The following is an 11,184-nucleotide window of genomic DNA, read 5'->3' as shown; positions in this document are numbered from 1 at the left end:
CACAAAGTTTTGACTGTAAAGCTATATGCATGTGAACATGACCCTGCATGCCTGCCTTTATTATGTTTGCTGTTTAGTGAGCCTAACTTTCCAGTTTTAACGCAAACTGACTGACTCGGTGTCTGTTTTATCAGATGAAAGATCTGCAGGACTTTCCTGAGTGTTTCATGTTTAGATACAGAGACAGTGGGAGAGCCTGTCAAACAAGCATTTCAGCTCTGATAACCTCATATAGACTTCCTATGATAACACCTAAAAATAGTTTGATTGAATCTGACTTAATCCAGTTAAATAGTCAATCAAACTCCCCAATCAAATCTAACACTATTCTTTCACTCTTTTGTGTATTCCAGAGCACTTTTGGTGTGTCTTTTTGATGAATGTAACTATGATCACTTTAGGTGTTTATGATTTTTCTTTTTAGCCATCGATTCAACATTTGCAAAAGATTTTAAGGGTCATATAAAACCACAATGTGTTTATTAAATCACATTGTTTAATAATAATACATGCTTTAAAGGTACACTATGTATTTACATTTTTAGAAAACTAGAATCAACATCAGCTTGGCTTTTTGGAGATGGCGAGAACTAGGGATTTAAAATGTTGTAAAATAGATGCGGAGATGGCGTTTTTATTTACTCGGATGAATAAGGTATTTTATTGAACAGATAATTTGCCACATGTAGCTCTCTAACAGAGTTGATTGTAAAGCATCATCTATTGTGAAGGGCCATTTCATTATGGTTGTAGCGCTGTGCTGGAATTTATTTTTAAGGAAGTATCGTGTCTATTAATAGGTAAAGCTACAGTAACATCTTCAGCTAGTCAGCTTGGCATCCTCTCCATCTTAACTTTTCCTTGCTTTTATTTTGTGATTATTTTTATTCCTCTCTATGTAAAGCACTTTGAATTGCCATAGTGTATGAAATGTGCTATATAAATAAACTTGCCTTGCCTTGATATTATTCTCCAAATATAATACAATTAATTTAGTTAATATTTTATGTACACACACACACACACACACACACACACACACACGTTTTTATGTTTTATGGCGACATGTCATAGACATACCGATTTTTATACTATACAAACTGTATATTCTATCCCCCTACACCAAACCTACCCATCACAGAAAACTTTTTAGATAATAATAAAAAATAAAAATAAAACATTCTGTATGATGTATAACCTGTTTTCCTCATGGGGACCAATTTTTTTCCCCATTTTGTCCCCATAATGTAGGGTTTATCAGGACACACACACAGAGTTAAATGAAGTATTTTTTAACACATGTGTATGATAGACACTAATGACACCCCTAGAATTACCCTGAAGTGTATATATACCTCAGTAAACTCACTGTTTTTTTGCTTAGTGTCACATAGGTCACTTTTTGTGATAAAGACAAATCCCTTTAAAATTCATTGATCAGAGGGTGTCCTAAATTCCATGTAGGCTGCACAGAAGGGAACCTTCCAGGGAGGGCCGGACGGATACAAATATGCCGAACGGAATGTTTACTGTGCATATCCTAATCCCAGTGCTTAGTGTAAATATTTTACGTAACTTTTCATTTAGATTCTTTAAACATGTCACAGGATTAGGAATTATGTGAGTGATACGATTGGGCAAGGATTTTGAAAACAAGCAGGGAAGGACTGCAGAAATTCCTGGAAATCTGGCTTCCTTGAAACATAAAACAAAAACAAAAAAAGATAGAAGGCGGCGGAGAGAGAGTTTTACTGCAAATAACTAGGAATAGAAAATATCAAGTTTGGCATGAGAATGCAGGAGGTAAAGCTGTAAAGAAAGAGGGAGAGCGAGAATTCATTTCTCAGTCAATAAATGGCCAGGAATGTTTAAGCCCCTGCATGTGATTTTAGATGAGAAAAAACCCTCAGGAATCTCTGCAAACCTCCACTTTACTTGTTCACTTTTTTTTCCAAACAGTTTTGCAAATATGGAGGACATGAAGACAGAGAATGTAAAAGGGGGGCGGGGGTAGAGGTAAACAGAAACAGAGCATGTAAGTGTGTTTGTTTGCGTTCGTGTAAGTGTGTGCGCGTGCAGTAGGCAACTATAGAGGTCAGCATATGTCACTCTCAGACTGCGGTTTTTCTGGGACTGGGTTGTTTGGATAAGTGGGGGAAAGTTCACAGCTCAAAGACTTCTTTCAGTCCCAGCATGCACTGCCATAGCTCTCTCTTGCAGTCCACTGGAAAAGCTAATCAGCTGATGCACATTTTTATTTCTACCTTTTATAGGCTATTATTTCTTTTTTGTCTCTTGCTGTGCAACGTCTTTCCATTTCCAATGTACTGCTCATATTTATATGTATGTTTACATATGCAATCATTGAATGATGTTTTTTTTTTCCATGAGAAAGTTTTATGAGATAAAACGGAAAAAACCCTCATAAAACTACATTTCTCGTTAAGCCTGACAAGAGGAATCGTGTGATCAATTTACTGCTGGCGGCCTCTTGTGGACAAAAGTTGATTATTACAGAAAACTTTTCTAGGGATCGTGCTGTCCAAAAGATGGCGCTGATCGTAAAAAAAAAAACCTGGCAGACACTTTTACTAAAAACTAGTTTTATGCGTTGTATCCTGAGACTCAACTCGGACATATAGATATGAACGAACGAACGAACGAACGAACGAACGAACGATAGATAGATAGATAGATAGATAGATAGATAGATAGATAGATAGATAGATAGATAGATAGATAGATAGATAGATAGGGGAGCATGTCTATGTTCCCACAGCCCTATGTTCCCACAGCCTTATGTTCCCACAGCCCTAACCCTAACCCTAACCCTAACCCTAACATACCTAAACCTACCCCTCACAGGAGGGAGACTAGTCTGGGATGTTATTGGGCTATCCCTGTACCAGTACAAGCACTAAAACCTACCCTTCGTGGGGGAATTAGGCTTGATTGTTTGACATACCTAAAACCTACCCCTCACAGGAGGGAGACTTGTCTGGGATGTAATTGGGCTATCCCTGTACCAGCACAAGCACTAAAACCTACCCTTCATAGGGGACATAGTTAAATGAGAGAACATAGGACTGTGGGAACATATGGTTGTGGGCACATAGGGCCTAATTTTCAAAATTTTCTGTAAAAAAAAAATTCTTAGAAATGTTGGAACATAAGGCTGTGGGAACATAGGGCTGTGGGAACATAGGGCTGACCCCGATAGATAGATAGATAGATAGATAGATAGATAGATAGATAGATAGATAGATAGATAGATAGATAGATAGATAGATAGATAGATAGATAGATAGATAGATAGATAGATAGATAGATAGATAGATAGATGGTATGATGACAAAAGCATGGGACAGTAATTATTAGATATGATCATCATTTACTGATCAATCCTTTCTGCCTGTCATTCATCTCTCTTGTCCCTGTTTTGTGTCTGTCTCATTAATCTTTTCCTCCCCATCCTTGTTGTTCTTCACTCACTCCTCCCCATTCTCTCTCAGTTTTCAGCTTGCGGCTGAGAGTGTAGAATTCAGTCCTCGTCTTTTGGGTAATTTCATCAATTGACATTACTTTCAAGTATGAATGTTTATTTATTTATTGGTTAATTAATACATTTCTACTTATTTCTTGAAGGTTTCTGTAATTTCAAGCAATGAAGCTAAGCAGAAGAGAGGTTCCTATTTATGTGAGTAACATTCTTTTTTCTGTCACTTTTTCTGTCTTTGGGTTTTTAAGATGAAAATATTGCTAAATGTGATTTTAGCACAATAATTGCTATGCAGGTCTGCGATGAAATATATAGAACTAGACTATTTAAGCAGTAAATGTTGTGCATGTGTGTTTTAGGGCCAAGCAAAGGTTTTTGCACTGATCCCCTCAGTTCAGGAGGAAGAGGTGTTTGTGGTTCTGGAGGGCTCAACTCTACTACACGTTCTGCAAACTAGAGTTCACTCCATGCTGTACTTCATTGTCCCAGGTGAATAAAAAATCAATAAAAAAAATCAATAAAATAAAATAAAATGTCTTATTTTAAATATCTGTTCTGTTTCCTTTAGTTCATGTTTTCCTGCTCTGTTTATGTTCCTGTTTGTTCCTGTGCTTATCGCCAGCTGTATCGTATTTAGTTCCTGATTATCCCGTGCATTTATAGGCTACTCCCTTTTCAGTTTTGTCCTTTGTCAGTTATTGTTTGTGTTTAACATGGTTTTTATTCTCCTGAGTTTGCTATTGTATTAAAGTGTGTATTTCTAATAATTTTCTTCGTCGAGCGCATCATTATACCAGCCGCCATGTTACAATTTATATAATATAATATGTTAATATAATATAATCTCCAAACCGCTTGTCCTACATAGGATTGTCCCATAATAAAGAAATAATATAATATAATATTAGATTGGATTATTGGATTATTATTATATAAATGATAAAAAAAAAAGATTAAAAAGAACTTTTCCTAATTTACTTCTCCCACATTTTGCAAGAGACTGTTCACGCTGATTATTTGTGCAGTAAGTGTTCTCTGTGTGTTGGTTGTGTTTAATAGGCCATAACCAGTCTGAGATGGTGCGTGTCCGAGCGTATATATTTACAGATGATGCTGTGGTGTGTGTTGGTGTGTCTTCTCTGACATACATGGAGGATGATGCACAGGAGCTGGCTGAATACCTGCTTACCCATAGCGACTGCCTCAGCACCACTGAGCACAGAGATCTGAGTGCTCGATACGGTTTGAAAGACAGCTCTACACAGGCAGAGATGGATGAAAGGGTCACACTCGCTCTAGCCAACCTACACACCCCTCACAACCTGCTCGGACAATCAGCACAAGGTGTGTGCATGTGTTATGTGTGTGTTTGAACTTTATTGTGTGTGTGTGCATGATGGCAAAGGCAAGTGCAGCACCTGCTTCCGTGTATTATATGGATGTGTGTGTGTGTAATCAGATTTCACTGTTCCTGCTTCACATCCAAATGACACAAATGTCCGGAGATGAGCAGTGGAATTATAAATGCAGAGTTCTAATTGGATTACAGGTCACCGTGGTGACCACAAATGAGGATGTCCAAAGTAAATTGTCACTGACTGAGTTTCACAGACAAACAAAGTGGGAAACACATAGAGGAAAATGAAGATGTATTATAATGCATTTATTAATTGACTAAACATGCAATTTATTTGTACATTTGTGTGTTTTTGTGCACATAGAATCTCTCCTACATGTATGTGTGCGTCTGGGATTTGTGAGCGTCTCCGAGTTCCTTCTCTGTCAGCCTGGTGCCCTGATGACTATCCGTTCAGCCAATCAGGATGGGGACACGCCCCTTCAGCTGGCCCAACAGACCAATCAACACGCTCTGATACAACTCTTCAAGCAGTAATGTATCCTTATTATGTGGATCCGTACCCATCAATGTGTTTGCATTAACCTTTGTGCTATATTTATATTTTATATTTCATATTTAATCTTTAATTTCGCTATGGGCGAATTTCGCTATGGGCGACCCGAGTGCGAGTCACGGCCTCCTGGTCCTTTCCCGTTCCCACACCTCTCTCTCCCACTTTGCTTTCTGTCCTCTCTACAACTGTACTATCTATATAAAGGCAAAAACGCCAAAAATTACATCTAAAAAAATATTTCATTTGTGATATATGTGACATAAAGAAATTAAATACATCATTATTCACTGATCTTCACAAAATAAGGCTTGTTTCTCACAAAAAGCTGAGAGAAACAGATTTCATGAGTAACAATTATAACTAATTTTATTCTTCTCTTTCTCTTTCAGCCCTCCTAATCCATTAACCACTCCCCTGGCAGGCGTGTCACATGTGTGGGCGGGTAAATCCCACCTCCTCAGGTTTAGCCACGCCTCTGGGATGCTGTCTCTGTCTGTGTGTGTATCCGAGTCCTCTTGTTCTACACAAACCATACAGTCATCCATATTACTTCTGCGAGAGTGTAAGAGGGACTCTGTGCTACTAAACAAGGTCAGATAACAGAGGTTAAAGGTCACACAGATATTATGTAATTAGCTTTGAATTAAAATGAAATTGAATTGAGTGTTTCAGATTGGAATCAGTTCTGTACTGAGTTTGCTTTGAAGATTTGTGATTTTTGGTTGTTGTTTATATGTTTGTACAATCTCAGATCAAAGGTCTGAGTGTGGATACAAAGAGAAAAGCTGAAAGCAACACTCTGTTTTCATTCTCAGGTTAGTGTTTCTCCTTTGATTATGAAAATGATATTCACAAGACTGACTGAAAGTTATATAGGTCAAGTACCTGATAAATGTATAGTAGCGATACATTTGCAGTTTTCTCTCTTTCTCTTCCATTTTCATGCACACCTAAAAAAAAGGATCACCATACTCTCTGCTTCACAATGTAAGTGGCTGTCACAGACTATGTATGTTAGATTATCTAGCTAGAAAAGCTATGACAGCTAGTGGTAGCATTTTACAGTAAGTGTTAACATTAATGCATTATCTAACATAAACTAACAATGAGAAATATATTCTTACAGCTTTTAATAAGCTTTCTTAATGTTATAAAAATGTTCATGTTCACGTTTGTTCACAGTGCATTAAATAATGTTAACAGATGCAATTTCTAATATTAAAAGGTGTATGCTGAGATTAACATTAACTTGATTAATAAATGCAGTAGCCTTGAAGTTCGTTGTTAGTTCATGTTAACTAATGTAATTAACAAATGTTAACTGAGGAAACATTATTGTAGCCTATAGTAGGCCTTTACCTCAGCTCTTTAGTGAAAGTTACATTAGTTACACACAGTCAACTGCTCCAAACGATTCAGTAGGCCTACGTGAGTGAACTATTCAAATAATTCAATCACAAAAATGTATAATAATGAACAATGATCGCATTTCCCACAAAAAAGTAAAAAATTAAAATGGTTTCTAAAAAATAAAAATAGGACCCTCAAGAAAACAGTAGCCTATACACTCAAAGTTACACTGAAATTGCATGAATTTCTGTCAGATTAATTCAGACGGATCAACGAAACTGCCCCAAACGAAACGATTCCGTGCTTGAGTGAACAATCCGAATTATTTAGACGGAATTCCGACCATTTTTGTGATCGTGATCAGTTCAATAAAAAAAAACCCGGCTTAATGTGATTCAAGTAGCCTACCCTACAGGCGAAAAAAGTATTACGCTTGAATGTTGAAATATTGTCAGGGAAAATGTAGCCTAACGGTGTATCACGTCATTGTCATCGCTGTGCTGCTTATTCAATAAAATACAGTAACCTCACGTCGTTAATGGGAAGTGTCCTTGAGAAGTGTCTATTTATTTACTGAAATATTTGAACGCTATTTCCCAAAACTGTTCACTAATTCTATTATTATTTTGGCTTTTTCGTTACTTAGTTGTTTTCTTTCATTTCACTTTCTTATGTCCTGCTTTCCTGTCAGGAGTGGCTTAACAACACCAGTCAGGATGAAGATGAGGAGCTCTTATCACCGGACGACTGTGGTAAGCGTTTGTTTTTGTACAGTCTGCCTTTATAACGAGGCTAAAGCCTCGTGCCTTTATATGAGAATGAGGGTGTTTATATCAGTTAGTCAACGATAACTAAATATTTCATGGCTATTGTAATGATAATGTTTATCTGCCTTTCAAAAGTACATTCAAATGTGTTAAATATAAGACACCTGTTGTCCTTCACTGACAAAAGTGTGTCAAAGTCATTTGTAGGTCCCTCTGAAATTCCCTCTGAAGTTATATAGGTCAACTTTACATACAACTCCCAGTAAAGCATTTTTTGGAATTAAGTTAATCATTTCCCCCCTTTATAGTTTTAGAAGGGAAAAATGAAATAATTAGACCAATAATGACCACAAACATGAACATCTGGCCAACAATATAGTTGATACTGAACTTCAGTGAAGCTCCAGTCCTAAATTTACTATTTCAGCAGCTGAAATTTTGATTATTAATTGATTACCTGATATCTAATGCTGTGTGTTCTTGTATCTTGATTTTAAAGTCCATACATGTGTTTTTGTAGATGGACTCACAACTCACACCGATTCAACGACCAGTTCGCTCACTGACTCCAGCGTTACCATTACGACCAGCATCAACACCCTGCAGGCTGGTGAGAATCAGGTGAGGCGAAGATTTATCCATAAAGGCTTTTGTGAATGCGTAGTATCTAGAATCGTGGTGGATGCAAGAAGATTTGTAATATTTACTAAGAAATGTCTTTTTCGTTAGACAATGTTTCCTCAGGACTCATTTGACTCATTTGGGTTTGAATCAGACTCTACAGCATCTGAACAAGACTCTCCAATCCAAGACAAATTACCCATCTGTAGTCCACAGGACGGTGTGTTTGTGTTTTTATTCTTATGTGTATCTCGACTAGTGAGTTCAAGATATATTGAGACGTGCAAAATAAAGTGTACTAGTAGTTTGCAAGTATGTTCAATTGTTTTATATTTCCAGAGCCGTTCCCCTTCAATGATGTAGAAACATCCACAGAGATCAGAAGGTATTTGATCTCTCTTTCACACACACACACACACACACACACACACACACACACACACACACACACACACACACACACACACACACACACACACACACACACACACACACACACACACACACACACACACACACACACACGTTTTCACTGTTTATTTCCAAATTCCCAGTATGTGGTGTAGCAATTCAGAGGAAGAAGAGAAAGAGAAATTCATCCCTACATCCAAAAGTGATACAGAGAAATATAAAGTGAGTCGAACACTAAGCTTCCTCAGGAGCCGGATGGTCAACACCAAAATAAAAAGCAAGGTGAGAGAGAGAAAGACAGTAAAAGTGTGCAACAGACTGAAATTAAATGGAATAAAACACATACAGAGAAAATATAACTTTTGATATTTTCTTTTAATGTATTTTATTTGCAGAAATGGCCACAAAATATGAGAAAATTTGAGGGAAAAGATTACATATCATTTTGATATATATGCACACACACACACACACACATATATATATTATATATATGTGTGTGTATATACAGTATATGTATATAATATGTATATATATACGGTATATTGGAATTTTTTTATTGTCAATGAAAAAGTTTATTTTGCAAATTGAACAGAATATATATATATAACAAAATATGTGCTTTACAGTCTGGTTGTATACAACAAATATTTATAATATGTTTCAAAAATATTTTGGTCCATGCATTTTAAAATCTCAGTGGGAAAAAAAAGTGTCTTTTTTTAACTTCCTGTCAGCCACCCTTATCAAGAGATGATTTTTCTTTTTGATTAATGGTGATTTCTAAGACTAGACACTATGTATGTATATCCTTAGGAAACTGTTTGTTTACAGATAAACGCAGAGGTTTCCTCCGCCTTGCACCAGCTCTGCCCGCCGAAGCAGCCTGTTAAAGCAGCTTGTGAAGTCTGTGAGGGAGCTGACAATGACGAACCACAGCAGTGCACATGTAAGTGTGTGTTTCTTTAAACGACATGTATTTTTTTTTATTTTTTGCACAAATATTTGCTGTACCAAAATTCTACACTGACTTCATGATGTCACTTCCTGTAAAGACTGCTCCATGATCATTCATAAGACCTGCTGTGGTTCTGCCCCTCTGTGTTTAAATGTGAGTGTGTGTGTAAACACTTGACTCTTTACTTACAAAAGTACTTGAAACTACATTAATTTGAAAGATTGTAATTGCATTTATTTCTATAACCCAGAATCCTCATCAGGCACATCTGAAATGCAGTGACTCTTCAATTTTACTATGTGAGAGAGCCAATCATGTTACTCTGGAATTATAATGGAACCAACCAACCAGCCATGTCATGCAGTGCTCATGTGATCATGTATGTTTCATTAACAGACTCGTCCAGTCAAAGTTCTCCATCTCTGTCTCTGGTCAATGACAACAACACTGTGTTACACAGGTCTGTATATGTTTTCCATAAACTTCATTTGAATTTATGTCACTAACGTTTACATTTTGAGATGTTTTGTATGTTTCTGTATCAGAAAGCGAAGCAACAGTGAGGGGTGTGGCCATGATTTCACGCTGCGGAAAAGCAAGTCTTTGATTGGTCATTCTTCAGGAAGCCCCGCCTCCAGTGAGTTAATAGGCGTGTTCGACTTGAAGCAGCGCTGCGCAGACCGATCGTTGTATGACATCAAATTATCGCAAGAGCGATTTGAAACCATAATCTAGTCTAATCGCTCTTGCGGTACATTGATGTCATACACCAATCGTTCTGTGCAGCGCCGTTTAAGTCGAACACGCCTTTCTTCTGTGGAACTCAAAAGGTGCAGAACTTCCTGCTGATTTTTTCCATACAATGAAATTAAATGGGGATTGGAATGTTGAAAAGTGTTATTTTAGTATCATTAAAGGGATAGGTCACCCAAAAATAGACATATATATATTTTTTTTAAGTTAAAGTAAAAAAAAACTTTAAAAAAACTAGTAAAATGAAAAAAAAAAATTGTTTAAAACTTTCACTTTTTAAAAAATATATGTCTATATAGAATTTATTCATTTTTATTTCCCTTTTAGTTATTTTAGTACATAAAGTTAATGTGAAAAATTAAAAAGAATTCAGCAACTAGCTGAAATAAAATGTCTTTCTGTATTTTGTTTCATTTAACGTTTGTTTTATTTAAGTGATGAAAATGTTTTTGTTACGGTTTTAACAACAAAAAAGAAGAAAAACCAGCATAAAAGTTGTGTGTGATTTTTGAAGTATAGACCTTATGTAGCCCCGCCCCTTTTCAGCGCTGCGCTCATTGTGCTCTGTCTTCTGATTTGTATTTCCACAGCATGAAGGTAAGCTCTTATGAATGAACCGCTCGTTTTAAAATCTTTCCATTTGTTATGACATCAGCTTCAAACATTACAATGCTCATGATAACTTCCTTTAACTGTACAATAAGTAAATCCACTTCACCAGCTAAATACTCACTTCGACAGCGATGCCATAGAAATATACTGAGCTACCGCAAAGTTTCTCTGGCGCATAAGGTCTATAGAAACTAGTGATGTTTGATCTCATTCATGTCAAAAAACATGCTTATTGGCTGAACTATAGTTTTTCCAAATTACACAAACAATAAGTCACTTTTACAGTATGTTTTGCCAGAT

General features: G+C 36.5%; 2 protein-coding genes across 2 annotated transcripts; both read left to right on the top strand.

Annotated features, from left to right (window-relative positions):
• Positions 1 to 4,551: 4,551 nt before the first annotated feature.
• On the top strand, positions 4,552 to 5,546 carry LOC309505464 (rho guanine nucleotide exchange factor 28-like). Its single transcript, XM_082178839.1, has 2 exons — positions 4,552 to 4,843; positions 5,221 to 5,546. The coding sequence occupies exons 1-2, from the start codon at positions 4,576 to 4,578 to the stop codon at positions 5,391 to 5,393; spliced, it is 441 nt and encodes a 146-aa protein (XP_082034965.1). The 5' UTR covers positions 4,552 to 4,575; the 3' UTR covers positions 5,394 to 5,546.
• A 371-nt stretch (positions 5,547 to 5,917) lies between these two features.
• LOC309506855 (uncharacterized protein) lies at positions 5,918 to 9,540 on the top strand. Its single transcript, XM_082180818.1, has 9 exons — positions 5,918 to 6,003; positions 6,164 to 6,227; positions 6,374 to 6,399; positions 7,454 to 7,514; positions 8,050 to 8,150; positions 8,259 to 8,370; positions 8,490 to 8,535; positions 8,705 to 8,843; positions 9,396 to 9,540. Exons 6-9 carry the CDS (start codon positions 8,262 to 8,264, stop codon positions 9,528 to 9,530), a joined length of 429 nt encoding a protein of 142 aa, XP_082036944.1. The 5' UTR covers positions 5,918 to 6,003; positions 6,164 to 6,227; positions 6,374 to 6,399; positions 7,454 to 7,514; positions 8,050 to 8,150; positions 8,259 to 8,261; the 3' UTR covers positions 9,531 to 9,540.
• Positions 9,541 to 11,184: the final 1,644 nt, after the last annotated feature.

This window comes from Leuciscus leuciscus (genome assembly GCF_965113295.1).
Source record: "Leuciscus leuciscus genome assembly, chromosome: 9".
Taxonomy (NCBI): domain Eukaryota; kingdom Metazoa; phylum Chordata; class Actinopteri; order Cypriniformes; family Leuciscidae; genus Leuciscus; species Leuciscus leuciscus.
Note: the sequence above shows the minus strand (reverse complement) of the source record. Positions and strands in the feature narration are given on the sequence as shown.